General features: G+C 34.7%; 1 protein-coding gene across 1 annotated transcript in view; it reads left to right on the top strand.

Annotated features, from left to right (window-relative positions):
• Positions 1 to 26,024, top strand: part of NAF1 (nuclear assembly factor 1 ribonucleoprotein) — a 42,578-nt gene extending 16,554 nt beyond the window's left edge. The window contains exons 3-8 of the mRNA XM_063108389.1: positions 1,200 to 1,293; positions 4,238 to 4,320; positions 16,462 to 16,622; positions 19,475 to 19,526; positions 21,723 to 21,825; positions 25,194 to 26,024. Of these exons, the coding sequence (XP_062964459.1) occupies positions 1,200 to 1,293; positions 4,238 to 4,320; positions 16,462 to 16,622; positions 19,475 to 19,526; positions 21,723 to 21,825; positions 25,194 to 25,651 (951 nt within the window). The 3' untranslated portion in view covers positions 25,652 to 26,024. The remainder of the gene's footprint in view (positions 1 to 1,199; positions 1,294 to 4,237; positions 4,321 to 16,461; positions 16,623 to 19,474; positions 19,527 to 21,722; positions 21,826 to 25,193) is intronic.
• The last annotated feature ends 1,787 nt before the right edge of the window (positions 26,025 to 27,811 follow it).

The raw sequence follows: 27,811 nt of genomic DNA, 5'->3' as shown, positions 1-27,811 counted from the left end.
CCTCCAACACCAGGCAGACTAACCAACTTTCTTCTGCATTGAGTTGGTTGAGACCCTTAGTGTGGCTCTTTGTAAGTAATCCTTGATCAGAAAATAGCATGTCCCAGAAGCAAAGTATATTTTAGAAGTCTGCTTCTCAACTCTAGTTAAAAGATTTTCTTAAAAACCTTGTTACAGTTCAAATAGGAGAATATGATTATAGGATCACCAGTAATACATTCATCTGCAGTATATTTTGTATTATTTAGATTTTCCCATGTTTTCAAACATTTCTTCAAAAGTTACCGTTTATTCCCAAACTAACTCCTAACATACCATTGATAAGGTCTTTGCATTTTCAAGGCTTCTTGAGGAAAAACTTCCTTCTGAGAGTTAATATCATTTGGTCAAGAACAGGAAGCCCTGTTTATTGAGTCTGAAGGCTAAGTTCAGTTTTATTCTTAGATTTCTCTTCAACTTATCCCTACTTCAATATCTAGTTTCTATAGCAACTGAAGAACAGCTTGCAACTGGGTCAGAAAAGAGAAATCTTTAGGTGTAAAGAAATGTATTTTTTAACCTAGAGAGAGAAGTTATCAGGCAACACAATCACAGCTTTTATAGGCTGAAGCTTACGTTCTGTTTCCCAAAATTCTATATTTGACTGATAGGTGTAATTTCCTTTTTTACCAAAAAGGTCAGACATTCATCTTTTCTTCATGTAGCCCCAGGACAGATTGCTGTTTCTGTGTTCTACTGTTTTAATTATAGTCAAATTAATTAATTAACCAAATTAATAAGATAGCTAAGAGAGAGAATTTTCTTTCTGTGGAGAAATTATAGTTACTAGAATTATTTCTCTTCAACTGGAATGTCTCTGTATTCCTCAATAATATCCCTTTTTTTTTTCTTTTTTGTTCTCTTGTTCAAGTGTGATTGGAGAAATTTAGAGTGGTACTTAGGTCTGTATTCTTAGTCTGACTGGATTTAGGGTATATGCTCTAGACTTACTGAGTCATGTAGGTACAGAGATGTTGGAGATGGGAGAAGTGTTATTAGAAGTCCATGTAAATACTAAAAAGGATAACATTAAAGAGATGCTTTAAGCACTTAATGTTACATCTTCAGAGATGTTTATAGCACTTCAAATGGGAAATATACGTTATTTTTTTTTAAGTCCTTGAAGCTGGAGGAAGATTAAAGCTCTTTTTATATTATAGGAACTACCTTCTGTTGAAGAACTCACTATTACTCTACCTGAGGACATTGAATTAAAGCCTCTTGGGATGGTTTCAAGTATTATTGAACAATTAGGTATGTAAATAATTTTGTTAAAATTATAAGCATGCACTAATAATAATGGAATCAGGGACTTTATGACTAATAATTTTTTTTGATATATGTAGTAACACTTCATTTTATAGTCATTAAGTTTGAAGGCATAAAATTCAGTTTTTACTTACACAAATAATACATCAATACATTTTCTTTGTATAAACTTAAGAGTCTGCTTTTGCTGACATACTTTCTCCAGAATTTGCTTTCGTGTGTTAGCTTCTATTGCTGCTATAACAAATTACCATAAACTTAGTGGCTTACAACAGCACACATTTATTATCTTACAGTTTTGTAGGCCCCAATTCTGATATGGGTCTCAGTGGACTCAAATCAAGGTGTCCAGCAGGGCTGAGTTCTTTTCTGTAGGCTCTAAGGGTGAATCTATTTTCCTGTTCCTTTTATCTTTTAGAGCCTACCCCACATTTCTTGGCTTATGGCTCTCTTCCTTTATCCCCAAAGCCAATAATGTAGCATCTCTCTCTGACCATAACCTGGAAAAGTTCTGTGCTCTTAAGGACACCTTAGATTGGATCTACCTGTGTAATCCAGGTTAATTGCCCCATCTCAAGGTCTTTAAACTTAATCATGCCTGCAAAGTCTCTTTCTTAAATACAAAGTAACATATTCATAGGTTCAGGGGTTAGAGTGCGGATATCTTTGGGGGAGCCATTCTGCCTATCATCTTTGATTTTCTTATAAAAATGTAACGTTACTAAGTTCTGTGATTTAATACTGATTTTAATAGCATGAGATATGAAGCTTTTGGATTATATGAAAACTGGAGGTTTTAGATTTCTTTAGCTGCAAAATGTGAGGAAGATGTGAGAGGCCTTGACATTAATATGGGTACCATTAACTCTCATAGGAAAATAAACCTGAGAATAGAACTCAGAGCTGACAAAAGCATAGGATTTTAGAACTGGGAAAAGAACCTAGATTGCCTGCCAGCCCCCTTAGTTTGCAGGACCTAAGGGACACAGACAAATTTAAGTCAGTTGCTCTTATGATCAGTTGTATAGTGAGTCAGTGGCAGAACTGGGACTTTATCTTTTGACCTTTTTCTATCAGTGTCCATATTAATATATATATATAAATACTTACATAATTTTGTAGTTTTTCAGCTTATTAATCAGAATTGGGATTTAAGTGAAACTTTTCCCCCCCCAAATCATAATTATTAAAACTCTATACATTGAGCATTTATTAGAGTTGATGTATACCAAAAAATGTTAGGTCATAATGTGTTATTCTCAGGGAAATAAATATAAACTATATGATATATCTGGAATAATGCTTTTTAAAGATACTCTTGGCTTACTATTTGTAATAGACTAACAAAATTCTCAACCTGGTGGATATAAAGAGTAAATGAGTCAAAATCAGCTATTGCATACTACTATGTTTTAAAGCCTAAAATATTGAACACTATTTGGACCAAATTACAAAAGTGAACAAATAAATGTTAGTATATTAGGCAGAAATAATCTATGAATTCAAGTGAAAACCTAAATATGAAAAGAAAGGATTTGGCATTGCACTCCAGTTCTACAAGCTATGCTGGTGTTATGTTTTAATTTGGAAAAAACAAAGGGTATTTTGATATTTTTTTAATCTACGTAAAAGTACAGAGATGTCATGAAATTAATGATCTCGTCCTAGTCCATAGTTTCAGAATATTAGTTTGAGAACTTTTGAAAATTTTTATTGGTGTATGGTGTAAACTCTAAGTTTATTTGTATTTAATTACCTGAAACTGCCTGCCACCCAGAATCATAATAAGAGAATAGATCTGTAGAAACACAATCAGTTTGCATTGTCGTAGAGCATTAGAACTAGGGATCCAGGTTCTGGTGATAACTTTGTCTGAAATTTGCCGTGTGCTAATGTTAATCTCTTGAGTCTTTGTTTCTCATATTTCTATGAGGATATTGGATTAGTGATTTTTAGTTTTCATGTAATTTGACTCTTTCTGGAGGTCATTAGGGAAAGGTGATGATCATGAATGAATTCTGTTAGTGCTCACAATCGTTATCATCCTTTACTTATCATTTTTATCCCAAAAACATATTTAACTAAAAAAATGTTGACCCATGATTTGTCGCTTAAATGTATGTTTAGGATGTAGAAGAACTAACTGTTGAAATTCATTGTGATACAAAGGAATTCTTTGATTTCAATAATCTGAGCTAATACATTTTATTTTCCAAGTGGACATAGCATTATCTGTATAATGTAACAGTATTCTTTCTTTTTGCTGTAATTTTTTCTCTAAGGACTTATTGTGTGTTTTTTTTTTTTCTCTTTGTTGTGATAGGTCAGTTGTTTTACATTTGTGGCACTTATAAGAATTGGAGATTTTGCTAGACAAGTGGGATAATGCTTTTGCTTTTTAAAAAGGGAAGTTCAATGTAATAAAAATTACTGTGAGCTCTATAATTCTTACTTCATCTGTTCAGAGGAAGATGCTTTTGTGAAGCCTTTAATTTAACTTTTTCATATATCAGTAAGTAGTCAATACTTTGTAAAAATGAATTCTAGAGTGAAAAAGACTAATTTATAAAACAGGAGTTTTACAGGTATGATTAATTATATTATTTTTGATAAAAATTGCTTGAGAAATATGTACAGCTTGAATTTGTTGACCCTTTAATGGGTGATCCAAATTTTCTGTGAGAATTTATATTTTAATTTTTTTTCTTAGAATTGTAGCTTTTTGTATTAAAAATATATACAGTTCATCTGTCTGTGCTATCTGGTAATAAGTAGACTTTGTTTACTGAAGAAGAATATTTACTGAGATATATTATCTCACCTTAAATTTTCTTTTAAATTTTGTTGGAATTAAAGCCTAAATTCTCATTAAAATTTTACATAATCTTCTGATTAAATCTTGAAATGATCTTTTTATTTTATTTTTTAGTAATAATTGAATCTATGAATAACCTACCTCCAGTTAATGAAGAGACTGTGATTTTTAAAAGTGATCGACAAGCAGCAGGAAAGGTTTGTAAAAAATAATTCTTTTCCCACAGATTACTCTGTTTATTCGTTAAAAGGTTTTGCTGACTTTTCTTTGTTTGTCCTAAGATGAGTTTATTAATTTTAGTAGGCTAGCAGTCTAGAGCTCTCAAGTTTTAGTGCAGTCTTGATTTCTTTCAATACTTTGTGTCTGTCTATAAATTGGTTTAATACTGCTTATTACTGTTTGCTGCACGAGCCACTAAATACACATGAATAGAATTATTTCCTAATGTTTGTCAGGTATTTTGTAGGTAATAGGTCAACATATTGAATACTACATAGTTCCCTACTGTCCAGGTACTAAGAGTTGAGTGAAGACTTTGCACAGTATAGCAGTTCTTAACTATTTTTGGTTTGTAAGTTTCCTTCAAGTAGCGGCTCTCAAACTTTTTAGACCTTGGTTTCCTCAGGTGGAAGTTCAGAGTGGGATCTTTTTCAAGTGGGAAAATATTTGTGACAGCAGTGAAGTCTCACTGTAAGCACATTCAGGAGAATTATGAATATGTGTACTTCAGTAATGACCATGAGGTTGGGTTTCTTTTAACATCTCTCTAATGGAACAACCCTGCATATCCATCCTTAATGCAGAAAACCACACACTTTACCCAGCAGGTAGGCAATTCTGAGCAGTCAGCAGAGGACATAAAACCTAAAATCAATAATGTAAATACTAACCCAGTGTTCATTTCCTGGCAATAGGGACAGTCTTTTAAATCATTTCAGTATTTCTCACTGTATGTGATATAGTCCTCTGTAAATTATATGTGCTAAGTAAATGCACATTGAAAACAGACAAATAAATAAGAAACCAGCTGCTATCTTTGGAGAAACAACTTACTGGACTTTTAGTTTTTCCCAGATGAGCAGCAGTTGACTTCTTTCGTGTGTGTGTCAGGAGATATAATTAAATCATGTTTAATCAGGTAAAAGCAATTTTTTAAGCTAGTTACTGGGTTGAATCACATAACCTTACCTTTTCTCTGCCTTTTCCTACTGTTCCATTCTAACACAAATTAGAAAGGGATCAAGTTTTTATCAGGGTCTACCTTTCACTACCTATATATGTTTTTTAGGTTGACAGGACATTTTTACCAAAGAACCGTGAGTCACCTAGGATTGCAAAGCAGTCAGTGGCAGAACTAATTGAAGTCTAGAACTAATATTTTTTGGCAATTCTTAAGGAAGTTTGTGAAGGCAGGGGAAGAAAGATTTGTTAGTGACTGAGGAATGGTGCTGTACTTTTTTTCCCTTTAAAATACCTATGTTTAGTATTTAAGGTACAAGTGTGAGTCTCAGGAAGCACAAGTGTGGGATTCAGAGGAAGAAGTACTGTAATGTAGTACAAACTCTATTTACTGCCACTGCCTTTGTAAGGATTGGAGATATATGCTAGGGGCTTAACCTCAGAGGGAGTTGAGCGAAAAAAGGAATTGGGAACCTGTAGATGACTCTCCATGCTCATTGGTCTTCTTTAGGAGTAACCAATCTTCTACCCTGGCAAAAACAAAACATTTCTTGTTGTCCTCAAGTAGTAGCAGAGAGAAGAGGAAGGGAGAAGAGACAATGGAAACATTTCTTGATTTTTGAATATGAAGTAAAGGTATTAAAACTGATTATTTCCTTGATTTATTTATGATTTTCATGGCACTTGCCTTTTTCTCTTAGTAGCTAACTTAGATAGTTTTAATTTCAAAATACCCAACTTTTGCTAATTAAGACCTCTAAACTGATATTTTTAATATCCCTCAATACATTTGAATTTTTAGGTCTTTAAGGTGACTAGTAATGTTCAGCTCTTCTGTCATTTGGCTTTGAAAGGAGTTAGATATAAAATGAAGCATTTATACTTCTAACTTTATGTCATAAGCCTTGAGGCAAAAATTAAATCTGTTATCATTGTAAATTCAAGAAGTGCAGTCTTTTAAAAATATTTGATTATAAGTTTAAGTACCTTTGAAATGATTCCCCAAAATAGTGATGGTGGTAGGGAGGATTAGAGAATATCTATTAAACAAACTAGAGACCACATTATGAAATTAAATCTTTTTAAATCATTACCATGTCTTATGTAGACACTAAATTAGTTTAACCTTCAATAGCAAACCATTGCACATTCTTTCTTTTCTCTCTGCTCTTCAAAAACCACTATAATAATTAGCCGCAGTGATATTTTGTATTCCTTATCTTTTTAAATTCTCTGAAAACCTGCAAGGTATTAGAATTATCTACATTTTAAATCTGAGAAAACTTGCTAAAAAGATCACAAAGCTGAAGTGGAACAAAATTGAGATTATAACCCAGGTTCATTTCCTTTCCATCTCCCTCTGCCTTCCCCACTGATTTAGGGAAGACAAGCTCAGGTTTGTATTTTTACGCTTGTCCTTTAATCCTAATAATGACTAGTTCTTCTTGATAAGTAGTGAAATCTATTTCTCTCTCAAATATCATTGGATAGGGTATTTTTACTCATCCTTTTTTAAAAAACATTCCTTTATATTTAGTATAAAGTCACACCAGTTAGCTCAGTTGTTTACAGCATGGTGTTGTTACACCAAGGTCAAGGGTTCAGATCCCCTTATCGGCCGGCTGCCAAAAAAAAAATCGTTATATTTAGTATAAAGTAATACTGGTAATACTGGTTGTTAGTGTGTGATGATTTTCTGAAGGTCTCCATATGATATTGATTCAGTGTTGTTTTGCCTTCATTTCCTTACTTCCTTTCCCCTTTTGGTAGTTTGGCCAAAAGCTGACTCAGCTGGAGAGACAGTAAGGCATTGGCTAATGGCATTCTTTCAAGGCTATTTCTTGCGTGGCAGCATGCAGATCTTAGCCTTTCTTACACACAGCCCTCCAGCATTGTTCCTGGCCCTGGAGATTCTTTGATATATTTCTTGTTACTTAGAGAAACTAGGAAATGCCTACTCCCTTTTAGACTAATCCATGAGTTTGAGACATGGGGTGTATGGAGGTGGGAGGGGAGAAGAGAGCAGTCATTCTCCCTTTTGGAATGCTGTCTGAGCACGTCCAGCCTGCTGGCTCAGGCAGGGCCCCACCCCACTCAGAATTTTTGCCATGTTGCATACAGAACATGTAACAGCCTATGCCGTAGAGTGAGAATTTGGGGGACTGCACACACTCTGTTAACTTCTCTGTGTATTTGTTTTTTTCCCAGTAGACTGTATGTTATATCTGTACAATGTTATTGTAGTGGCATGTGTTTATGTGACAGGAATCTTTTGGGGTCTTTTAGCAGGAAGATAATGCTTTTGAATAAGAGTTGGTAAGCATTTTCAGCTAGAACCAAGTGAAAGGACACTTTGAAAACCACCTGTCAAATGACAGGGCAAGTATAAAACATTGTTTGGATTAAACTTTTATATGAAAATTCTACAAAATATTGAATGTTATTTCAGGTATAAAGAAAGCTGCTTGCCCACCTTAAAGTAGATATCTCAGATGTTACTATCCTAAATTCTTTTTCTTATACTCTCCTTGCAGTCTGTTACTTCCTTTGCTTTTATCTCGAGTCAGGTAGTATGGAAGTTACAAAATCCTCAGAGTTGTGTGGAATGACTGACTGAGCAGGGATGTAAGTTCCTTATATGGAATTGTAGGAGAAATGAGCTGGCCTGAGCTGTTGACTCTTCGCAGTTTAGCTCTCAGGTATTACTCAACATAAAATCTATACTTTGAGGCTGGTAGTTATTTAAATATTGTTAAATCCTTCTTTTCTGTAGCTCTGAATTAGCTAAATTGCTTACGTAGACTTAGTCAAGTTTTCCTGTGACCGTTTGAGGTAGGACCATAAATATAGTACCTATTGATATTGGTGCATGCCACATACAAGTACAAACTCCATCACGTAGCATCCCATTACCTGCTGTATGTAGTGTTATTTGACTTAAAACTCTGTATTGATTGCTTTGTAGCTGTGGCTCATAAACAGTTAGATTTAGGAATAGGCAGCTAAAAAAATATGCTTTACTTTTGTCTAAGAATTTTAAATGTCACTTACTTAGTTCAAACCAGGCTCTGCATAAACCTGAACTTGATAAGAAATTTCTCCAATGAAATCATTTTTCACACTTTGGAAATATTATCATACTATCCAGGAAACAAGTCGCTGGGAAACAGTCTCGTGTACCAGGTTGCAAACAGTGATTATTTTACCTTGTACTAATGGATACCAAGGAAACTTTGTGAAAGATATTTTTTATCTCTGTCCAAAGCTTTTTTGTTGTTGTTGTTATTCTTTAAGAAAATTTATTATATATATATGTGTGTGATACAAAGTTGACTTTCAATAGTTGTGTACAATGGGTGATGTTCAGATCAGGATAGTTAGCTTATTGATCATTACAATACATAATCCTTCTTTGTGTCTCCTTAACTCTCTCCTCCTCCTTTCCACCTCTAGTAGCCACAGTTCTTTTCTCTCCTTCTAAAACTTCAACATACTGTTGTGATTGTTGTTTCTTCTTTTCTCTCTGTCTCTCTTTATTGTTTATTTGTTTATTTGTGGATTCAGCTTCCACTTATGAGTGAGAACATGCAGTATTTCTCTTTCTGCTCCTGGGTTGTTTCACTAAGCATAATTTTCTCAAGGATCATCCATGTTGCTGCAAATGGTAGCATTTCATTCTTTTTTATGGCTAAGTAGTGTTCCGTTGTGTATATATACTGCATTTTCCTTATCCAGTCATTCATCAATGGACATTTAAGTTGTTTCCATAGTGTGGCTAATGTAAATAGAGCTGCAGTTAACATGAAAGTCCGGGTATCCTTTCAACATGATGATTTCTAATCCTCTGGATATATAACCCATAGTGGATTGCTGGATCATACAGTAGTTCTATTTGTAGTTGTTTTAGGAACCTCCATACTGTTCTGCATAATGGCTGTACTAATTTACAGTCCCACTAGCAGTGCAGAAGGGTTCCCCTTTCTCCACATCCTTGCCAGCATTTGTTGTTCTCTTTTTTTATAATAGCCAGTCTAACTGGGGTGAGTTGATACCTCAGAGAGGCTTTGATATGCATTTTCTTGATGTTTAATGATGTTGAGCACTTTTTCATATTGGCCATTTGTATGTCTTCCTTTGAGAAATGTCTGTTCAGCTCCTTTGCCAAGTTTTTCATTGTATTATTTGGTTTTTTACTGCCAAGTTGCTTGAGCTCTTTGTATATTCTGGATATTAATCCCTTGTCAGATGCGTGGTTTGGAAATATTTTCTCCCATTCTGTAGGTTGTCTTTTCATTCTGTTGATTGTTTCCTTTGCTATGCAGAAGCTATTTAGTTTGATATAACCCCATCTGTTTAATTTTTCTTGTGTAGTCTGTGCTTTGAGGGTGTTATTCATAAAGTCTTTGCCCAGTCCTACATCCTGGAGTGTTTCCTCTATGTTTTCTTCAAGGAGTTTTAAAGTTTCAGGTCCTATATTTAAGTTTTTAATCCATTTTGAGTTAATTTTGGTATATGGCGAGATGTACAGATCAAGTTTCATTCTTCTACATAAGGATATCTGGTTTTCCCAGCACCATTTATTGAAGAGGCTCTCTTTTCCCCATTATATGTTCTTGGTGCCTTTTTTGAAGATCAGTTGTCAGTAAATATGTGGGTTAATTTCTGGGTTCTCTGTTCTGTTCCATTGGTCCACATGTTTGTTTTTATACCTGTACCATGCTGTTTTAGTTACTGTAGCTTTGTAGTGTAATTTGAAGTCAATGAATGTAATGCCTCTGACTTTACTTTTTTTGTTCAGCATTGCTTTGGCTGTTCAGTGTCTTTTGTTGTTCCTCATGAACGTTAGGATTGTTTTTTCTATTTCCCCGAAGAATGTCATTGGTTTTTTGGTGGGATCAAATTGAATCTGTAGATGGCTTTGGATAGTATAGACATTTTCACTATGTTGATTCCTCCAACCCATGAATAAGGATTGTCTTTCCACCTTTTGGTGTCCTCTTTAATTTCTTTCAGCAGTGATTTGTAGTTCTCATTGTAGAGATCTTTCACCTCTTTGGTTAGATTTATTTCTAGGAATTTAATTTTTTTGGTGACTATTGTAAATGGGCTTCCTTGATTTCTTTTTCTTGTAGTTTGTTGTTGGACTATAAAAATGATACTGATTTTTGTATATTGATTTTGTACCCTGCAACCATACTGAATTTTGTTTGTCAGCTTTCAGAGTTTTTTGCGACAGTCTCTCAGGTTTTTTTATATATAGAATCATGTCATCTGCATGCAGGGATAATTTGACTTTGTCTTTTCCTATTTGGATGCCCTTTTTTTTTTTCTTTTTCTTATCTAATTGCTCTGGCAAGTACTTCCAATACTATGTTAAATAGGAGTGGTGACAGCAGGCCTCCTTGTTCCTGTTTGTAACATACAGCTTTTCCCCTTTCAGTATGATAGTTGCAGTGGGTTTGTCACATATGGCTTTGTTGTGTCAAGATACCTTTCTTCTATACCTAATTTGTTGAGAGTCTATCATGCAGGAATGTTGAATTTTGTTACATGCTTTTTCTGTATTGAGATGATCACAATGTTTTTGTTCTTGATTTTGTTGATGTGGTGTATTATGCTTATTGATTTGCGAATGTTGAACCATGCTTGCATCCCTGGCATGAATCCCACTTGACCATAGTGTATAATCTTTTTGATGTGTTGCTGTATTCTGTTTGCTAGTATTTTGTTGAAGATTTTTGCTTCGAAGTTCATCTAGGATATTGGCTTATAATTTTCTTTTTTTGTTGTATCTTTGTGTGGTTTTACTATCAGGGTGATGCTGGCCTCATAGAATGAGTTTGGGAGAATGCCCTCTGTTTGAATTTATTGGAATAGTTTGGAAAGAATTGGTATTAATTCTTCTTTAAAAGATTGGTAGAATTCAGCAGTGAAACTCTCCAGTCCTGGACTTTCTTTGATGGAAGAGTTTTGATTACTGCTTCAATCTCGTTGTTCGTTATTGGTCTGTTCCATTTTTCTCTGTCTTCCTGGTTCAGTCTTGGTAGTTTGTATGTATCCAGGAATTTATCCATTTATATGTATTTACATATTTATGATTGCTGTATCTTCTTGATGGATAGATCCCTTTATCATTGTATAATGGCCTTCTTTGTCTCCTGTAGTTTCTGGTTTGAAGTCTATTTTATCTGATACAAGAATAGCTACTCCTGCTCATTTTCGGTTATCTGCATGGTATATCTTTTTACATCCTTTCACTATTAGTCTGTGTGAGTCTTTACAGGTCAGATGGGTTTCCTGTAGTCAGCATGTAGTTGGGTCTAGATTTTTAATCCATTTGGCCGTTTGATGTCTTTTGATTGGGGACTTCAATCCATTAACATTTAGTGTTGCTATTGAAAGGTATTGTTTAACTCCTGTCATTTAATTGCTTTCGTGTGGTTGTTTTACCTGTCTTTTTTCCTCTTTTTCCCTTTTGTTAACTTTAGAGTTTGTTGGTTTTTGAGGTAGTATGGCATAGTTTTTTTTCTCTATCTCTTTTGCGTGTGTGCTCTATCAGTGGGATTTGTTCTTCGTTATGTGTTCATCGTGGTAATTTTTTTTACTCCTTTGAGGGTTTCTTATAGAGGCTGGTTGTGTGGCACTGAATTCACATAGGTTTTGTTTATCTGGAAAATACACTATTTGTCTTTCATATCTGAAGGATAGCCTTGCTGGGTGTAGTATTGTTGGCTGGCAGTTCTTTTCTTTTAGTAATTTAAATATATTATTCCATTTTCTCCTGGCCTGTAGGGTTTCCACTGAGAAGTCTGCTGTTAGTCTAATGAGGAACTCTCCTATAGGTGACTTGACATTTTTCTCTTTCTGTTTTTAGGATTTTCTCTTTCTGTTTTTAGGATTTTCTCTTAGTCTTTGACTTTTGCCAATTTAACTACATTGTGTCTCAGAGAGGACCTTTTTGGATTGAATCTGTTTGGGGATCTTTGAGCTTCTTGAATCTGGAAATCCATTTCTCTGCCAAACCTGGGAAGTTTCCTGCTATTATTTTGTTGAATAGGTTTTCAATGCCTTTTTCTTTTTCCTCCCCTTCTGGAACACCCGTGATTTGCCGTTTGTACACTTGAGGCTGTCTGATAGCTCTTGGAAATTTTTTTCATTTTTTAATAATCTTTTTCCTTTTTTTTTCTTTTTTGTTTGCTTGGCTTGTTTCAAAGACTGTTTTCAAGATCAGAAATTATTTCTTCTGCCTGCTCTTACCTGCTTATGAAGCTCTCAAATGTAGTTTTTATTTCTGTGAATGAGTCCTTCAGTTCCAAGAGTTCTACCACATCCTTTTTTATGGCATTAATCTCATTTCCTTTTTAATGTAAATTTCCTCCTTGATGTCTTGGATTGTTGTTCATGTTTAATTGTTTTGTCTTTTAATTGTGACACTTCTTGTATCTCAGTTTCCTTAAGATTGTTGTTTGGAATTCTTTTTCAGACATATCAAAGGTTTCTTGTAGATTGGGATGTGGTATTTGAGAGTCACTGCATTCCTTTGAGGGTGTCACAGTTACTTGGTTTTTCATATTTCTAGTATCCCTACATGGATGTCTGGTCATCCAATGGAGCAGTTGCTTCTTTAGTTACTCAAATAGCTTTTGAGAAAAGAGAATCCTGCTTGTAGATTTGTTTTATGTTGCCTGTTGTGTGGGATGTTTCAGTTTTTGTTCCAAGTAGACTCTATAGTCAGTCCCAGAAGTTTCAGGTAGATTCAGGCGTTCCAGGTAGAGTCAGCAGATAGAGAGCACTGACAGGTATGATGCAGCACTACAGAGGGTATGGCTGAGAAGAAGCCATGTTGGGCAATGCTGCCTAGTGGCTCAAGGCTCCCAGGGCAAAAGCCACAATGGGAGGAGTTCTGGAGGCTGGTTCCAGGAGGCTCAAATGGAAGACACTTTGAGGGCAGGCTCCTGGGCCTGCTGTCCAGCTTGTTCAAGCATCTTGTGCCAAAAGCCTCAAGGGGTGTGGCTCCCAGGGCTGGTGCGGGGTGCTCTGGCCTCTCCTGGTGAGAGCTGTGAGGGCCAGGGCTCCAGGAGCTGTTGGAGAGCCAGTCAGGTCTCTCTCGGCAAAAGCAGTAAGGGATGGTGCCCTGGAGATTGCTGCACAGTGTCTCAAGCCTGGGGGGTGGAGCCACAAAGGGTAGGGCTCCCAGCCTTATTGCAGAGCTGCTGTAGTCTCTTGCAGCAAAAGCTGTAAGGGACGGGGCTTCTGGGGCTATCATGGTCTCTAGTGGCGAAAGCCACAAGTGGAAGTCCTCTGAGGACTGCTGCCTACCAGCTTCAGCCTCCTGCAATGGAAGCCACGTAGGATGGGACTCTGGAGGCTGCAGCAGGTGGTGCAGCATTCTGATGTCTGGGGCTAGGGACCACACAGTGGCATGGGCCATGCATAGAGATGGGCTGATTGCTGTTGCAGGCAGCACGAGGAACTCCTATAGGGTGAGATGGATTCCCTGTCCTGAGCCAGACAGTGGTGCTGGTGACCTCAGCAGTGGTGAGGGTGAGCTAGGGCAGGAGAAACTGGAGGTTACTGCTGGGAAGTACTCACAGCTGTATAGACTCTTCTCGTTGCAAGAGAGAATCTGTCCTGACCTGATACCAGCTATTCACTTCCTGCTCTGGACCTCTTCTGTGGGAGTATTGCATGTTGGGCGCTTCTAGTCCACCATATTGACCCCTCCCCACAGATGCATGTCTGCCCAAAGTTTAAGAATTGGGTTTGTCTGTATTCATCAAAGGAGTTAAAATTTTGTGAATTGTTTTTAAGACTTTTTCATAGTGAAAGTAAGACTATGTATTAATATAATATATGTAACATGGTGCTGCAGTACATCCCTTCCATCCTTTGTAATTCTCATTGGAAGAAGTCTACTGTTCTTATCTAAACTTTTTCAAAGCACATTTCTTGCCGTTTTCTCAAATTATTCATTTTGCTTTTAAAGTAAAAACATAGCTTTAAATTTGAATGCTGTTTAGCGTTATTCCAGAATACACTGGCATTTTAATTGTTTTTAATGTCACTACTTGTTTTTAAAGTAATAGTAACCTTCAGAGCGGTGGTATCCTGATGGGTAGCCGTTTTATGTTTTTGTGAGAAGTAATAAAAGCTTGAATGCTATACTAAAAATCATAAAATGAGTAGAACACTTATTATCAAAAATTAAGAACTGGGGATGTGATAAAACAGGCACTTTCAATGCAGTTAATATAAATTGGTTCAAACTGGAATGCTATTTAGTAATTTACATCAGGATTATGTATGTATGTATGTATGTATGTATGTAATGTATGTTGGTGTTAGAAAAACAGATGTATTTAGCTGAAGGAGATGGTAGGCTCTCGCATCCCAAAGACTTAGATTTACTGAGAGGTTTTTAAAAGTGGGGGGAGGTGAGGGAATGGAGCATGGGAAGTGAAAAGCAGGAGAGAAGGAGATGTGAGCTGTTAAGGGGTCCGTGTCTTTGAGTCAGGCACAAGGTCTCATGAAGCCCTCATCTGGTTTCTGTTTTCATCTTCATTTTTATCTCAAGATGCTGCAAGATTTTGATTTGCTCCGGAGTAGAATCAATGCTTTTGCAAAGTCTTGTGCGTAGTTTCACTTTGCAGAGCATCTGTTGACTTGGATGGTGCCCATGGTCAGCTTCCAGTCATCTGGCCCTGATCATTTCTCAAAACTAGTTTCAGAGATGGGGAAGTCCAAAGTCCAGGGAACCCATCTGGTGAAGGGCTTCTTTGGTGCTGCCACAGGGTATAAGATTGCAAGAAAGTCAGGAGCAGAGAGCTACATCAGTATAATTTAATAATTATATATTTCTGGCTCCAATAATCCTGCCTGTTACAGATCAATTTTTTGGAAATCTGAAGTACACAAATTTACATATAACGATGTTCATCATGGTGTCATGTATTATACTGAACAAATTACAAGCTGCCTAAATGTCCTACCATAAAGATAAGTTAAATAAATTGTGCCAAATCTGCAAAGGAGTATATATATAGCCATTAAAATTATGCTCATGAAGAATGTTTATAAAATAGAATAATTTAATACAAGTTTAGGTTTTAAAGGGGGCAGTATACAAAACTACAATATAGTCTCAAAAAAACTATTTATAGGAAAAACACTAGAAAAATCTACGCTGACATTGGTTATGATCTGATTCCTGTAATATATGTTTATTATCAGAACCATTTTTTAAAATTCGTGTATTTATTTTGAGAAGAGTTTGAAAATGGGAAGTCTCTTTTCATCATTTGTAAAACATTTTCAGAAATAAAGTAATATGGGTCTGTGCAAACAGCAGTTCTTTTACTTAAAAGTTAAAGGCTTATAACATTTTTTTTTTAGAAATAAGTAAGTTTAAGTTAAAATCGACTTTACTACTTCTTAAATTAGAAAAAGTTGTAGTTTAATTTCACAGAAATGTTAACACACTATGGAAACAGCAGAAGTGATTTAATACCTATTGAAGCAGAAGGTTGCTTTTATGTTTTCCGTCATAAGATTCCAAACCCAGACAGCATCTTATTTCTCAAAAGTTACCAGTTGTAATTTTTTTATTTGTACTTTAATGAGCAGTAATTTAAAAAATCATAATTTTCATCTAGTTGGTACCAACAAAAAGATTTGAATTTGGCAAGGAGCAAACTTGTTGTTTTAAATTCCTAAAAAAGAAATCTAGAATGAACAAATACATTTGTAATCACAATATGAAGACTTTGAGTATATAAACAAGACTTAAATATAAATAAAAATATATTTTATTGCTCTAACATAAGACAAAATTACCTTGTTTTAGCAATATTAGTGTTTCTTATTTTTTAAAATATTGCTAACTTTTTGAATCATTATTTTACATGTTAAATATGTAAAAAAAATATATATATATATATATAGGCCCTTATATACTTATATATTTATTTATTTAATATATTTATATATGTAAAATATTTATATATAGGTAGACCCACTCACTGACATCTACAGCCCTCCTGCATGTCTCCAGCAGCTGAACCTTCACCTCTGTGCTTGGTTTCTACACCTGATCCTGGGATGTGTTCTGTAAGTGCTTGCTCAATCAAGGAATAAATGTTTATGTTTCTTCTTTTTTATAGATATTTGAGATATTTGGACCTGTTGCACATCCATTTTATGTGTTACGGTTTAATTCTTCAGATCACATTGAGAGTAAAGGCATTAAAATAAAGGAGACTCTGTATTTTGCTCCTTCAACGAAAGACTTCACCCAATATATATTCACAGAAACACTTAAACAGTAAGTACTTTACTGACATGTTAGTAGTTCTTCACTTATCTAATGTTTATATTTGGGAATAATTCTCCATAATAGTAGTTTCTTATTGTTAAATGGTATCTGTCTTCCAAAGAGTTTATGTACGTTCCTAATAACATCTCTGAAAGCTACAATTTGTTATCAGATTTTACAAGTAGAAATTATATCTTTTGCCCAAAATGACATGATCAGGCACTAGGAGCGTATTTGGACCATATAAATATTCTGAATTCCACTTCATTGTTTTATCCATTATATTTTTCTCTTATAAACATGCTACTTCACTATTAGTATTACCATTTTTTAAAAATTTCTTTTTAATTTTAAATAAAATTTATTTTGGATTGCATTCATGGACTTAACTATTTAATAACCTTATAATTTTCACGAGAAAAAGAAAATGAATAAATTTCAGGTTGCTTAAACATTGCAAATTTATAGAAGAAACAATTAAAATGTATCCCTGAAAGTTTATGGATAAAATTATGGTAAATGAGGTTGGCATAACCAACAAACTAGTGCTCTCCATTTTGTCTGTAAAAATGCTGAATGAAGCTTGTGGCATGTGGCTAGTGATATTTCTGCATATTTGTGCTCCCGCTGGTTAATTGTGTATTTTTCAAGTGTTAGTTGTGTTGCCAAGTGTTAGCTATAGAGTTGTTTATATCAAGCTTGTTATTATAATTATATAATTTAATTTTTTATTTAAACAAATTGCATATAAGTTCAAGTAGAATAGATTTTCTTAATAAAAATAAGTTGAATGCTTATGAAAGATGAAATGAATATGTGCCGCTAAAAATATTGTCAAATTAGGAGTGGAAGAAAAGACTGCAAATGACTGGGGTGGAAAGGGGGGTTTTAAATTCAAAAAGGCTTTGCACTGTTTGACACACGAGTTCTGTTTAGTTCTTGCTCTCCTTTTATTGAAAGCTTCAAATACGGGTGATGCATTTTTATAGATGTGGTTTTTGCAGGAAATAAAAAAGAACTTCAGTCAGTAAGTAGCTTTGGTAGTACTTCAAAGTACTAGTCCTAGCTGCATGGCATAAGAAGGTTTCTATACCACTTACATATTAAATCAAGTCTGTGAATTTCATTTATTATTTCAGAGGTGAAAGTTTTGGTGCTGATAATTGATTAAACTTATGTTTAAGAATTCATGAAATTATCTGAAGGAACATTTTCCCTAAATTATTCTTCAGGCTAAGTAAAATTAATTTTTCTAAATAACCGCTGATAAGAAGGATGAATTAAATAGACATTAAGTCATAAAGATTTTAATATGTTTTAAAATAATGCTTTAAATAAGTGGCATTTCATTCTGCTTTGGATATTGGGATGCTGCTGTGGATATGCTGTATATTTAGCTTTTAACAAAATATTTTAGCTTTAAGGAGATAAACTAAAATGTTTTTTCTGAAAAGGTTCATTAAATAGATTTTTAAATAATAGACACAGTCTTTGTTTTTGATTTGTAATTCTGGAAAGAAATAAGAATAAACCAAAGAACTGAAAAATTAGGTCTATCATGCAGAAGCCCGACCCGATGAAGACTATTCTATTCTTTACTGTATTTTGGTGTCTGTCATGGGAACTCAGTGGAATTCTTTGCCTTTGTGGTCGGGAAATTCAGCTCCTTTCCAGGCTTCCCATGTACTTGCTGTCTTGTTAAAAGTGTATTTTGAAATGTTGCTTGATCTTTCCTTTAATAGATATTTATTTCCTGAGTAAATGCATTAGTTGCAGAATTTTTCCCATTTATGTCATTAAACTCCTGGCTAAGGGCATGCAGGTCATGAGATATCATCATGCAAAAAGGAGTACTGGAGCTATGTTAAGTGTACAGGTGTAAAATGACAATTGAATAAATGTTTTTTTAATTTTAAGTAATAGAAAAATCATTGATAATGCCTCATATAATGTCAGTGTTCTGAATCAAAAATTTAAAGCAAACTTGATTTATTTTCATTTTGTGCCAGCACACTGACATCTGTACATTGATTTTAATGGCATTGATTCCTGAACATCTCATTTATTTTTGAGATTTGGTTTAAAGCAGTGAGGACATCTAGTCTTAATATTTTGTAATATTTTAATGTAATTGAATAACAAGACATTATCCAAAACTATGAAGTTGATATGATTATAAAAATAAGATTAAAAATGAGCTTTAGATATATGGGGGATCTTCAAAAATTCATGGAAAGCTTTGTATTATCTTTTGATTTTGTTTTTCCACGAACTTTTTGAATTACCCATGTATATACTTTTGTTGGTCATAGAGTGTAAAAACTCCCACCAAAGGTAATTAATTTCCAGGGCCGGCCTGTGGCTCACTCGGGAGAGTGTGGTGCTGGTAATTAATTTCCAGCTGTAATTACTCATTTCACATAAACCTGCGATTACACTGTCCTTCAGAATCTTCAAAGCTCCTCCTCCTCAAAATAGTAACTTTATTTCACCATCTCTGCTTTGAGAATCACTGTTGGAATAAGCGTTCTTTACTAAGGAGGATTGTTAATACTCTGCAGGTAAATTGAGGAGGAAAGAATTTATGTTATCTTTCATCTGTACACCACAGCCTTGGCTTCTCATTCTAATTCCCTAATCCTGTTATTTATGTGTCCAAGTTTTGTGTTTTTTTAAAATGTGCTTCTCACATCTTCTGAAATAAAGGACACATAACTGGTCTTTTATTTTTTGGTGTTTTCATGATATTGCAGAATTAAAGGTTGAGCTCATGGCTTTTACTTTGTTTTCCATACTGTTAAGTTATAAACTCTTAATAGAATCTTAATAAATAACTTCTTTGACATTTTTTCTTTTTCTAGGGATAGGGGATCAGATGCATCATGGAAGAATGATCAGGAACCACCACCAGATGTAAGGATAAGCCTTTTTATACAATATTTTAGAAAGTAGAGCAGGACTTAATCTTAAAAATTCATCATTCTTGACCTTAAGGAGGTCATTAATACTCCTCAGAGTCATGCTGTCTTCCCCTAGCCCATGCGTTCTCCTGCTTTCCTAGATGACTGTTTTATACCTTTCAGTAAAAGTGGTTGATCATTTTAGACCAGAAAATTTTTTTCAGTTATATTTTATTAAACACTTTATCAGCTTATTTACCTTATAATTTCCTATTTTTATGAGCTTTGTTGACATCTAGTAAAGGTAGGATATCATTATTTAAAAAAATTGTATTCAGTTTAGTAAATTCACCATATACAACATGAAGACATTTATTATGGTACTTTAAAAAATAAGCTGTCCTTCTTTGGGAGGTTACAAAATTATTAGGATCTACCTACCTGTCCATTTTTTGCATTGTAAGTACAGCCATGTGCTGTGTAATGACATTTTAGTCAATGACAGACCACATATATGATGGTGGTCCCATTAGATTATAATGGAGCTGAAAAATTCCTTTTGCCTAGTGATGATGTCATGTTTCATCTCAGTGTTACGCACATGTTTATTCACATGTGTTACATGTTTGTGGTGATGCTGACTAGGAGCAATAGGCTATAGACTAGGTGTGTAGTTGTCTATACCATCTAGGTTTGTGTAAATACATTCTGATGTTTGCACAACCACAAAATCGCTTAATGACACAATTCTCGGAACTTATCCCTGTTAAGCTGTGCGTGAAAGTACAAAAATTTCAGCAATGAGTTTATTCATTTCTTGAAAATAGTATGAATTTATATAGTATTAAAAGAAAAAATATAATTATTACATGTAAGAGTTTTTAAATGTACTCAGCAGTTCTAATGAAGTTTTTTGGTACTGTAAATTTTTGATATCTGTCCCATATGCCCATAGCGTTAATAGTACTTATTTATTATATTCTTGGTTTATCTATTTTCTCATTTGACTGAATAGTTTCAGAGAAAGGAATGTCTTTTATGTGAACTCAGTACTTTCTAGTGTCTGGCAGGTACCAGATTTAACTTGACCTTAAAAATCTTAGTACATTAAGATCAGTAATAACCTTGCATTTGAAGACACTAAAATTAGTTGGTGTTTTTTAATTTGATTATAGATACTGAGGTATATAGGCTCTTAGTTGGTGGAGGATTTGATCTAGAATGTATTTCAGCAAGGCCATTCTGAAAATTCCATAGAAACACTTTCATATTTCATTTTATTTCTTCTTTTTAAATGTGCTCATATGTGTACACAGTGAGTCTGTTTTTATATGTTTTTATATGAAACATAATCTCTGTTTTGGGGTATAAATAGAATAATAAAATGCCATTCAGGAAATCATGGCAATCATAATATATACAGTTCATACATCTTGGTTTTCTAGTGGGCTGTAACAGTGAATTCTAATTCTTAATTACTTGTAAATTTTCACTTGTAATTTTAAATGATTTTTTTTCTTAGAAGTTGGGTCATGCATGTATCTGCTTATAAAACCCTTTTCTACAGTCTTATCTAAATAACATCCTCATGATTTTTTATACCCTTACTTTGTCTTATTATTGATTTATATTCCCTACTATATACCTGAAATTATATTACTGAAAGAGTTAATACTGTAAACTTGTAAAGAATTAAACCTGTAAAGTATTTAGAACATTGCCTGGCATACAATGGGTATGTGTGTTTTTGAATGAATACTCATAGGACTTTCTATTTTATTTTTATATTGGACCTGATAATGTGTGTAATTTGCTAAGTCCTGACTACTTCCTTTGGCAGCTGGCACAAATCTTAAGTCTAAGCTGGAAGTCAGACTTCTAGCCAGGGAACACCCATATCTGAAGGTGGTTAAAAATTGGCATTTTAAAGTTACCTACCTGAAACTTTCTAGGAATTAGAAAAACAAACAAAAATCAAGATCTTACTCATCTTGATTACTGGCCAGTGTTAATTAAGAATCATGAGACAATTATCAAAAAATACTTTGTTTTTCTACCATGTCTAACTAATCCAGATATTAGTAGAAAATATTATGTGCTGAAAAGGGTACCTTTTTTTCAGGGTCAATATAATAGGCTTATTTTCCTCACTTCCAACTATGTACTATTGAATTGGCAAATACTTCTAACATATACATTTCTCTGCAAGGCCTTAGATTTCAGTGATGATGAAAAAGAAAAAGAAGCCAAACAAAGGAAAAAATCTCAGATTCAAGGCCGGAAAAAACTCAAGTCTGAATTTAATGAGCCAGGTGAGTGAATACAATATATAGTCGTTTTTAATCTTCATTTACATCTGTATAAGTTCATCAATAATAAAACTGAAGGAAACAACTGGGTTCTCTCTATTTACCTCCCTGCATTCAGCCATTATCTTCTAGTCTGTAACTTGTCTTTTTATCCTCTTAAGAGGGCCTTTTGGGGCCGAGCCCGTGGCGCACTCGGGAGAGTGCGGCGCTGGGAGCGCAGCGACGCTCCAGCTTCGGGTTCGGATCCTATATAGGAATGGCCAGTGCACTCACTGGCTGAGTACTGGTCACGAAAAAGACAAAAAAAAAAAAAAAAAAAAAAAAAAAGAGGGCCTTTTGCAGAACAAAAGTTTTAATTTTGAGGAAGCCCAATTTATCAGTTTTCCTTTTGGAGAGTCTGAGAACTTCTTGCCTAGCCCTAGATCCTAAAGATTTTCTCTTAATTTTTTTCCTAAAAGTTTTTTAGTCTTCTTTTTTACATTTTACATTTTTGGTTCATTTTGAATTAGATTTCGTATAGGATGTGAAGTTTAGGCCAATCTTCATTCTTTTGCTTATGAATGTATAATTGTTCCCATACCATTTATTGAAAAGGTGTAGTTCCTCCAATGAAATGATTTTGACCTTTGTCAAAAATCAGTTGGCTATATTTGTGTTGATCTATTTCTGTGTTCTCTGTTCTGTTTCATCTATCTATGTGTCTATACCACACGGTTTTGATTGTTGTAGCTATAAGTCTTGAAATCAGGTAGAGTGATAACCTTCTACTTTATTCCTCTTTTTCAAAATTATTTTAACTATTCTAGTTCCTTTGTCCTTCAGTACAAATTTTAGAATAATCTTCTCTATGTCAATAAGAAATCCTGCTTACATTTTGATAGGAATTATGATAAATGTGTATATGGGTTTGGAAAGAATTGACATTTTAACCATGTTAAGACTTCCATTCCAGGAACATGGTAGTCATCTCCATTTATTTAGACCCTCTTTGATTTCAGCAACATTTTGTAGTTTTCAGAATATAAATTTTCTATATATTTTCCAGTTTATTGTCTCTAGGTATTTTCCTTTGTTCTGTCTCTTTCCTCTCTTCCTTCCATTTGGTTGTTGAGCTCATCTATTGAGGTTTTTTTAGGGCTTTTGTTTTTTATTTTTTTATTGAGAGGAAAGTTGATATACCATATACTCTCTACTCCCACCACGCATAGCCTCTCTCATTATCAGCATTCCTCAGAGTGGTACGTTTTTTACAACTGATGAATGTACATTGACATCGTAATCACCCAAAGTTCATAGTTCATATTAGGGCTCATTCTTGGTGTTGTACATTCTATAGGTTTGAACAAATGTGTAATGACATGTTTCTGCCTTTATAGTGTCATACAGAGTATTTTCACTGCCCTAAAATTACTCTGTGCTCCACCCATGCATCACCCAATTTTATATTACCATTAATAATATACATTTAGATTTCTCCATGTCTTTTCATGGCTTGAGGGCTCATTTATTTTTAACACTGAATATTATTCCATTGTCTGGATGTAGCACAATTTATTTATTCCTTGTCCTCCTGAAGGACATCTTGATTGCTTCCAAGTTTTAGAAGTTACAAATAAAGTTGGTACAAACATTCGTGTGCAGGTTTTTGTGTGAACATAAGTTTTCAACTCATTTTGGTAAATACCAAGGAGTAAGATTGCTGTTTCACATACTAAGTAAGTTTAGTTTTGAAGGAAACTGTTAAACTGTCTTCCAAAGTGGCTGTACTGTTCTGCATTCTCACTAGCCATGGATGAGAGTTTCCATGGGTCCACATGCTTGCCAGCATTTTGTGGTGTCAGTATTCTGGATTTTGGCCATTCTAATAGGTGTGTAATAGTATTTTATTGTTTTAATTTGCATTTCTCTGATGACATGGGATATGGAGCATCTTTTCATCTACTTATTTACCATCTGTATATCCTTTGGTGAGGTATCTGTTCAGCCCTTTTGCCCATTTTTTTATTGGGTTGTAACAGTCCTATATCAGCTATGTGTTATGCAAATATTTTCTCCCAGTCTATGGCTTTCTTTTCATTCTCTTGACTGTGTCTTTCACAGAGTAGAAAATTTTAATTTTAATGAAATTCAGCTTACTAATTCTTTCTTTCATGTATCATCCCTTTGTAGTCCTATCATCAATCCAAATGCTGTTCCATTGATCTTTCACCAATACTGTACTGTTCTAGTTATTGTAGCTTTATAGTAAGTCTTAAAGTCAGTTTTAGTCCTCCAACTTTGTTCTTCTCCTTTAATATTGTCCTATTGGGTTTCTTATTTCAATTATTGTAATGTTCAGTTCTAAAATTTCTGTTTATTTTATATCTTTTATTTTACTTTTTGCTGAGACTTTTAAAAATTTTTTAAGCATAGTCATAATAACTTGTTGAAGCATTTTTATGACTGTACTAATATCTTTCTTGATTAATTCAAACATCTTTGTTGATTTCCCTTTTTCATTTAATTTGAAATCTTCCTGGTTCTCTTTATGAATGATTTTTTATTGAAACCTAAATATATTGGGTATATTTTTTGAAACTCTGGACATATGTTTTTGAAACTTTGGATCTTATGTAAATGTTTTGTTTCAGCTGGTTTTTGATTGTTTGTTTAAATTATCACTCTGGCAGGGAAAGGAAGGGGGGAGATTGAAGTCCAGGTTTTCCTCTTAGCCTCTGTTGACACCTGAGGCCAAGGGGTGCCTTGTTACTGCTGGGCGAGAGTAGAAGTTCTGACTCCCCACTGAGTCTTCTTTTGTGCCTGATAGGGGTAGGAGTACCTCATCCCTGTTCACCATATGGCACCCACTGACACAAGTGCTGCATGGCCTTTGGGCAGTGATGAAATTCCTGACTCTTCACTCAGTCTTCTCTGACACCACCTCAGTGCACGAGGTGGAAAGAACACTGTGCTACTACTGGTAGAGGTGGAAGTCTAGGTTCCCCATGTGATTGCCACTGTCATTGCAGGGAGCCTTGTTACTGGCATCCTACTCAACCTGCTATTGACACTACCCTGGCAGGAGGATTGGAGCACATCATTATAGCCTCTCAAGGGTAGAAATTTAGAGTGTGGGTGGGGATGATGCCACAGTTTTTTCTGTGGTGTTTGGCTGGAGCAGAGTGGTTATCTGAATGTTTGCTGTCTTGCTAGGCTTTTCTTTCCTGATCCTTTGGCTTTAATTTTCTTCTTTTCAATTCATTTAAGATCAGCAGTTTTTTTTAATTGCTATAAGATATACCAGGCATTAAAGAAAAGACATTATTGAAATTTCAAACAGTGCATTCTGATATACTCATTTTGTTTTTATGCTTTTTTTCCCCCACTCAAAGGTGAAGATTTTGCTGAAGTACATCAGAATTGGAATGCTCATGGCTCAGCTTCAGAATATGCAAAAGGATATTGCAACAGAGAATTCACACGAGGATTTTCCAGGGGTAAATATCCTCAGTCTTGCCGTGGCAGGCCTCCACCTCAGCAGTTTTATAACTCAGAACATATGGTATCTCAGGAGACTTCAGGATTTGCTCCACAGAGACAAGATAATACTATTATGCCACAATATCTTTTTCCTCCTCCAGTGTTTGACATGCATAATTTTGCAATCCCTCCACCACCGCCACCACCACCGCCACCCCCATCTATGCACATGGGTTGGGCTGCACCTAACATGGCATCTCATCCATTACTTAATTTACCATACTCCCTACCCCCACCTCCTCCCCCTCCACCGCTGCCTCCCGCACCCTCTTCTGGAGATAGTAACTCTCATTTTGGACCTTACTATTAGATGAATGTATGCATTTCCTGAGAAATGTGGACTTTCCATATTATATGGAAAGGATTTGGTTTTTTTTATAAGAAAGTGATTATGGAGCTAGATTTTTAAAACCACTGTAAAATACTAAGTGATTCCTTTAGTTGTAAGTTAATATATATTTGGAACCTTTGTCAAATTGTATTCATATGAAAATTTCAGCTTAAATTCTTGGGGGCAATCCAGTTATGTAGTATTTAATTAAAACTTTGAATCCATGCCTTCCCCCACTCCATTAAATAATATGTATATAGTAATGGGTATGGAACAAGTTTCATCGTGGATGAAAATACACTGAATATATTGTCTTCTTCATATAATCTGAAAATAAGATGTAGAAGTGCTCTTGAGAGTCTTTAAAATAAACTGTTTTTATAAACTTATACTTTGGAGATTGATTTTGATTATATATGCAATTTACTTTAAGTTACCCTAATTTTTTTTTTAAAGCAAATGAAGGGTATGGAGGAGAAAAGCCTTGTATATTGGCAGAAGCTCTGACTGTAGCTAAAGTTAATATTTATTTGTTATGCTTAGGCATGCTGTCATTATATATGCAGATTACCATTATTTGGGCACTATTTAGAAGGCTTTACTATTTAGCCACTTAAAAGGGACACAGCAATTATTCACAATAAGATATGTTTAGGGATTATGTCTTCTGTATCTGTTTCCCAGTATCTCACATGCCTAGGACAGATTAGGTGCTTAGTAAATACTTATGGGATGATGGCATGAATTTAAATTTTTTTGATTAAATGAACAGTGACTTATTTTACATCATGAAATATAAATAATGTAAGGGAAATTACAGAGTTTTAGAACTAGAAGATGCCTTTGAAATAGTCTAAATTAGTTTTCATTTAATAAATGAGGAGCCTAAATAAGGGTTCCAATGAGGTTACATTGGTCATTCAGCTAGTGAGATGGCAAAAATTGAAACTATTTCTCTTGATCCTCAGACCAGCACTTTCCCCTAAATTGGTACTTCCCAATTTTCACTTCTTGACGTACTTAGAAAATAGTGTTTGTATGGCACATTTGAATAACCTGGAGACCACTTATCATAGGACCATGAACCCTGGTTTCACCAACCTCCAGTTTGTCTCCCCATGGGCTGAGGAGCTTTGCAGAAGTCTTAGTACATAAGTTGAGAAGCTCTGCCTTGATATACCTTTTCTTTATCATGTGTGTGCTTCATTATTTTTTTCTGAAATGTGTTTGCAGCTTCTCATTAGAAGTTACCTTAGTAGGTTCTAATGGTCTTTTTCTGGTTGGTAGGCTATTCTAAGACTTAAATGAAATTTATATAAAGGCAGTAAAAAAAAACTTAGAGAATGGAAGAATAAGGTGTTATGGTAGGTCATCAAGCTGTTGTAATCACCATGGCATTTTTTAAATCTTTCTATTTCTGTACCTCAGGTACTGGTATTTGACAGTGGATATTTAATATCCAAAGAACTGTAAGGTGGAATTATACCATTTGATCCCTGCTTTCAATTAATTGATACCTTAACCAGTTAGGTCCAATTTGCTTTCCTCCCTATACTTAATTCAGGGCTTCTGAAACTTTGAAGTGCCTAGGAATCACCTGGATAGTTTGTATTTTTTTTTTTAGGTTTTTTTTTTTTTTTTGTCTTTTTCATGACCAGCACTCAGCCAGTGAGCGCACCGGCCATTCCTATATAGGATCCGAACCTGCAGCGGGAGCGTCGCTGTGCTCCCAGCGCCACACTCTCCCGAGTGCGCCATGGGCTCGGCCCTGGATAGTTTGTAAAAAAGGTACATTCTTCATCTCAAGATTGAATTCAGAAGATCAGAGACAGACTTAGAGAACTATTAACAGATACTCCAGGTGGTTAATTTCAGGGTTTATTCTTAGTCTGCAAATATTTCAGGGCAAATATATTCCAACTTCTTGGCCATTCACTCTGGAACTTCAGGGAGTTCTGTTTGTGGTAGTGGTGAGGATGTAGTTTGGTGGCAAGGAAAAAAGAAAACTGTAGCTACTTAAACTGTATTCTTAGCATCTCACTTGGGTCTCACAGGTGTATTTTGTCAACTACATCATTGGAGTTTAAGGGGAGGAACCCAAGTGCTATGGTTTGAATGTGTCCTTTCCGAAATTTGTTG

This window comes from Cynocephalus volans, chromosome 9, assembly GCF_027409185.1.
Source record: "Cynocephalus volans isolate mCynVol1 chromosome 9, mCynVol1.pri, whole genome shotgun sequence".
Classification (NCBI taxonomy): Eukaryota; Metazoa; Chordata; class Mammalia; order Dermoptera; family Cynocephalidae; genus Cynocephalus; species Cynocephalus volans.
This window is presented reverse-complemented; position numbering and strand designations above follow the sequence as displayed.